Below are 5,687 nucleotides of genomic sequence, written 5' to 3'. Positions count from 1 at the left end.
CATCCATTTAAACCTCTTTTATGCCTCATAATAGTAAATTATAGCAAGTTGATTTTCACTCTAACCAACATGAGTAACATGAAGATGCAATCATCACCACCATTAGGAAAGGGGTATGTTAACCAACATGGTTTCACCCACCATACCATAAGGTGCTTTGACACCTTACCCACTCGAATAGACACTTATCTTTTATAAAAAGGCAAGGGGTTTACAATGAGGTCATAGCTCAAGTGGTGAAGGTGTTTGCCTAGGACGAAGAGGTACTAGGTTCAAAACCCCCCTTGGTGCTTCCTCGATGGCATCACCTAAGGGAAGAAAAATCAGTGCCTTCAGGTAGTGAAAAAATGGTAAATTACAAGAGGATATTGGGGCTAAGGCTAGTTAAAAAAAAGGCAGGGGGTATGTTAACGTTAACATGGTTTCATCCACCCAACCTACCGTAAGGTGCTTTGCTATCTTACCTACTCAAACGAGCACTTATCTTTTTTAAGAAGACACTGGAATATATAAAGTGGCCTTGAGTCTTGAGCTTAATGTCAAATAGAAAAAGTCTAAGGACTTCATACGAATACATACGTGCTTCAGACTAGTAAAAATTTCATACCATTTTTTTATTTTGAATGGCCTACTATAAAAACTAGTCACTTGTGTATAAGTCATTTTCAACTCTAGGAAATACACAATCATTTCCTTGTAATCAAGTATTTTATAAGCTCTACTCTTATCTACTCTTGCTTGCGTATATGTGATTAGATCTTTCTTGAAGGATGCAATCTAGATAGGTTGGTTTAAACTAGGTTTCCCTCTTGCATTAGCTTCTTCTTCTCCCCCCACCTTTTGTGACATTATCATGAAAGATTTTATGAGAGAGAACCATCACAAAGGCTATCTAGTTTTGCCTCTATCTAGAAAAAGAGAGCTCTTTCTTCACTTGATTAGCAAGGACAATTCTATTGTCACAACATGAGGACACAATGAATGAGCTAGTGCACCCATGCCAGGACACAACAAGAGCTACATTGCACTAAGGCAAGGCCCAATGATACATGATTCGACAAGCTCAAGATAAGATCTTGACTTAAACAGATGAATAGATGGTTCAAACAATTGCCACTATTTTCTACAAGATGCTAATGGTCCTTAGTAAATAATTCTCCCAACTATATTAGATTTGTAGGGTAAGGTATGATCATCAATGTTGGATCCTCAAATTCAAAATATTGTGGAAGCTCAAACTTGTTGCTCTCATAATGTATGCTTCTGGTGGAAGGCCATGGTTGGGACCCTACAAATGGATTCTAAATTGGTGGCTCTAGGAACATGGAATTCTTTTTGCATGGGCTTCTCAAATGCCCTGCTCTGAGACGGTTTTGAACTCATATCTCTAGATGGTGTATCGATGTTTTCAGACTTAGTTGACTTAAACCCACTAGTGGCTTAGCATGAGTGTTTTTAAGGCTAAGGTGACTTAGACCCACTAGTTAAGTTGCTTGGCATGATTGTGAGGCCCTCAATGAGGGCAATAATTCTTTGATCTTCAAATATTCTTCTACTTAAGCACGCTTAAGAAGTCGACTGGATCCCCTCATCTTCTAAATCAAAGTTATGGTTACAAGAAGTTTTGTGCAAGTCAATAGCTAGGATTATAAAACTTTTCCTATTTGGATAATAAGACCCATGGAGTAGTAGATTTTGATTGACATTGTTGCCACTAGTGCTTTGAGATTGGAGTGTTTACCTCTTGTAAACCTCTCTGGTCCTCCATCTACTACTTTAGTGTCTCTTGGAGAAGGCCCATGTCATAGGCAAGGTTGAGGCTTCATCTATTGCTTTGGTGTCTCTTGGAGAAGACCCATGTCATAGAAATATATTGCTTTAGTGTCCCTTGGATAGAACAAAGAAGGCCCATGTCATAGCATGGTTGAGGACTCATAGATTAGACAACAACGAAGGCCCATGTCATAGCAAGGTTTAGGATTCATGTATTTCTTTGGTGTCTCTTGGATATTGGACAAGGCAAAGAAGGTGCATGTTATAGAAAGGTTGAGGGTTCATGTATCACTTTCACGTCTCCTTGATAGGGCAGAGAAGGTGCATGTCATAGCAAGGTTGAGGATTCTTCTATTCCTTCTATTGCTTTTGGGTCTTCAACAAAGTCCTTATTGATGGATAGGGAAGAGAAGGCCCATGTCATAGTAGCAAGGTTGAAGATTCTTCTATTTCTTTGGGGTCTTGAATGAAGTCCTTATTGATGTAAAGAGAAATTGGTATATCAATATAAGTCCCAAGTTGTTAGTTAGAGCATACATCTATGTTAGAATGTGAGGATGGTGCAGGGACGCCTCTATGATGGTGTGGAAATATGTAAGTTTATACTATCCAATTACTTTAGCTTAAGTCTATTTTTGGACTCCTATGTACTAAATCTTCTCTTGTAATTATGTTTGGAAACCCTTAATCGTTTATATATCGAGGGTATTCGGGTGTTAACAACTAGCATTATGTTGGGGATTATCTCTCATGATATCACCTTACTCTTAGTCAAATGTCATTATGTAATTTCATCTAAGCTTTTAACAATACATTTTACTATTTATCTTTTTTTTAAAAAAAAGTTTACGGTTGATTACAACTGTAAAGATCTCTAATGGTCTCAGGAGCTTTTCAATCACCCACGTCAATTAAAGTTAAGAGTAACGAAATACATATTTTTAAATCTTTTACATTTTTTTTCAAAAATAAACTAATATTCACTCCAAAAATAAACTAATATTCACTCCAAAAATAAAATCTACTTATAGAACTTTTAATTATTTCTTAAATTTCAAAAAAAGCAAAGTGCAATCTTGACTTAAAATCTACTCTACTAGCTTAAGAAATATAACAAATTAAATAATTAACAAGGATCATAATTTGATATTATTATTGATTAATTAAGTAACTGAGCATAATATGCTACTAAATAAGACTTTTTAGTCCTCAAAAAATAACCTTTAACTAGTTTCTTCAAAAACCTTTTTTAGTAACAATGATGTAAGTATCTTAGTGTACTACAACTTACGAGAGAAAAGAGGGAGGAGAGAAATCACACAAGAAGATCTTATAAATAAGCAAAACATTTAGAAAAAACTCATTTCATAGACAACCGACTAAAGTCAATCCACAAATCAATAAAGCACACTTAAATCCAAAAATCTCAACTCTTTGCTGCCCTTAAATGCTAACTATCTAGCCCAAGCTTATTTACATAGATGTACCATTAATTAATGGCTTAGAATTTTTTACAACCTTAGACATCTATAACTATATACGTTTCGACTTTTTACTTGTGAATTTGTAAGGTTAACAATCGTGTGTACATTAACAAGCCTACGTGTTACATATGATATTCAAGACTTAGCTTAAATTAAGTGGAGATTAGCCAAGATTATGGCTACAATATATCATTTACCAAGAAATCATACTCCATGAGACCATCAAGAGAGATCAGAGCTGGGGTGTCGGAACCTCTCTATTAGGGTCTCGGAGAGAGAAAGAGCTTTGACGATGTCTGCTTTGTTGCACAAAAGCTCAAGAAGCCAGTGAATGCGTACCACATCAGGGGGCATAAATCTTTACTTTTGAGATGTGGCTGGCAGACACACACACACACACACACACACACATAGCACGCGCTTGAGGTAAACGAGTAACATGAAAATGAACTAGATGTTACAACTAAACGAGAGAGAGAGAGAGAGAGAGAGAGAGAGAGAGAGAGAGATGATGTGCATGAAAAGCAAGAACTAAACATGATACAAATGGAAGATTATAAAAGATTTCTAGCTAAAATAGAAGCAACCCAAACCTTAGCAATGTCAATTAAGCAATGTGGTTGAAAAAACTCCATAAATAATATGGTGGAGGCACCGAAAAACCCACAACAAGCACAAACACAGGTCCCAAATAGGCACACAGTTAAAGGCGGTACATTTACACTCAAAAAGTAGACACAAGGTTGTAGGCTAAACACACTATTATATTTTTTGCGTTACCCACCCACACTATTATATTATTTATTTTATATAAAAAAAACTGTCTCACACACAGTTAAGCGGCAAAATACAGCCTACCTGGGGCTGCCGAATTCCGAGAGCCGCCCCGATGGACGTCACACAGCACCAAGAGCTCGTAAGCCTTCTTGAGGAGGCCGACGCGACGCCTGGAGAAGGTTACCTGCCGATACGAGGGGTTCTCGATGGGCCGGATGGCCATGGGCTTCCTCCCGCCGCCACCATCGCAGCTGGACTGAGCTGCTGCTCCTCCTGCTGCTGCTGCTGCTGCTTGATGTGGTTCGGTCTCCATCACTCAGGAAAAATATAGAAAGAAAACAAGCAAAACACGCGGAAGCTGCACGTCCCTCTTGCGCGCAGATTATTAGAAGAAGCAAAGCCCTTCTTGCCCCTTATGCGAGAGCCATATTCTCAACAGAACAAAGCTGGTGGCTTCTTGTCGCTTCTCTTCCACGTCTCCGTAAAAGGCCGATTTGCCCGTTCGATATCCTGTGTAGAACCCTTTTGCCCTTTGTCGACGGACGAGAGCAAATTTTTTTAAAAAAAATAAGGGCCTTTACATTAGAGCGTAAAATGCGGCCGAGGAGGCACAGAGAACTTCTCCCTCTAAAAGAAGACATGGTGTCGAATTTCGCAGTTTCTCTCTCCAGAAAATACCTATGTAATTACGGGTGGTTTGATAGAATAAATCGCCTAATCCATTAAAAAACTAAGGAATATATATTCTCTAACTTTTTGAATTGACGTTTTTTATTAGTACTACTAGCTTGTTTTTATGTCAGAGTGGGTATAGAAACTAGGTGCCATTTCTACTTGAACCCAACACCTCTTCTTTGGAAGCTTTGGCGATGGGTGAATGGGTGACTGGACTCACATGTACCATGTATTCATAGAAAATTTAAACAATGGAAATAGCTCGAGACTCAAATTGTTGGTTGAACTATACTCTTTCCTCACTGTGTAATTGTTCAAGCGCAATGACTTATGGTTAGAGACCATTGTAATTACATTACACAAACATACCTACTACGGATTGATTGAACGGGAATTCGAACGTGGATGGACAATAGTTCCTATGACAAAGTTACCATGGATACTATTATTTACAAAGTCAAAAATTGGATGTGTCTGCCTAATCGCGACGAGTGGAAATCTGTTTTGCAAGTAGTGGAATTTTTTAGATCACTAAATACTGACCCAACGAGGGCACAACGTCCTCTTGTAGAGCTATCGGTGTCATTCACCCCAATTTTGTAATGATACAGTATCAGGAGATTAAGTTTCAAGAATGGCTCTTTGTTTGTCTCTCTTCAAAATTTGATATATGCCCATTGTTTGAAATATTTTCTCATTGAGTCTTTGCAATATCTCTCTCCTCTTGTGGTGTTTAAGTTTATGTTTTCTCTTCAAAATTTGATGTGCACGCATTATTTGAAGTATTTTTTGAGTCAAGTGGATATTTCTCATTGAGTCTTTCCAATACATATCTCATCTCGTGGTGTTAAACTTTTAGTTTTTGAGGGTAATGGTCAACTTATCTTACGTTGATATTTACAGTTCATTAAAATCCTAAAGTCATTTTCGTTCATGCAGATATGGCAGAAGCACAAGCAAACGAAGCATCAAGAGTTA

General features: G+C 37.7%; 1 protein-coding gene across 1 annotated transcript; it reads right to left on the bottom strand.

Moving 5' to 3' along the window:
- Positions 1 to 3,189: 3,189 nt before the first annotated feature.
- LOC147636762 (MADS-box transcription factor 26-like) lies at positions 3,190 to 4,540 on the bottom strand. The gene is made up of 2 exons (XM_086800291.1): positions 4,116 to 4,540; positions 3,190 to 3,553 (listed from the first exon to the last, which is right to left on the bottom strand). Exons 1-2 carry the CDS (start codon positions 4,345 to 4,347, stop codon positions 3,480 to 3,482), a joined length of 306 nt encoding a protein of 101 aa, XP_086656417.1. The 5' UTR covers positions 4,348 to 4,540; the 3' UTR covers positions 3,190 to 3,479.
- Between the last annotated feature and the right edge of the window lie 1,147 nt (positions 4,541 to 5,687).

Source organism: Cibotium barometz, chromosome 7 (genome assembly GCF_041138505.1).
Source record: "Cibotium barometz isolate CiBa-2024 chromosome 7, ASM4113850v1, whole genome shotgun sequence".
Classification (NCBI taxonomy): Eukaryota; Viridiplantae; Streptophyta; class Polypodiopsida; order Cyatheales; family Cibotiaceae; genus Cibotium; species Cibotium barometz.
The sequence above is the reverse complement of the archived record's forward strand: the minus strand, read 5'-3'. Positions and strand labels throughout refer to the sequence as shown.

What these genes read in the sequence shown, in the direction of transcription:
- LOC147636762 (XM_086800291.1), bottom strand. Translation starts at nt 4,347, where the DNA reads ATGGAGACCGAACCACATCAAGCAGCAGCAGCAGCAGCAGGAGGAGCA. An exon ending in TCGGAATTCGGCAGCCCCAG is followed by an intron (nt 3,554 to 4,115) that starts GTAGGCTGTATT and finishes GCAACAAAGCAG; the next exon opens with ACATCGTCAAAGCTCTTTCT.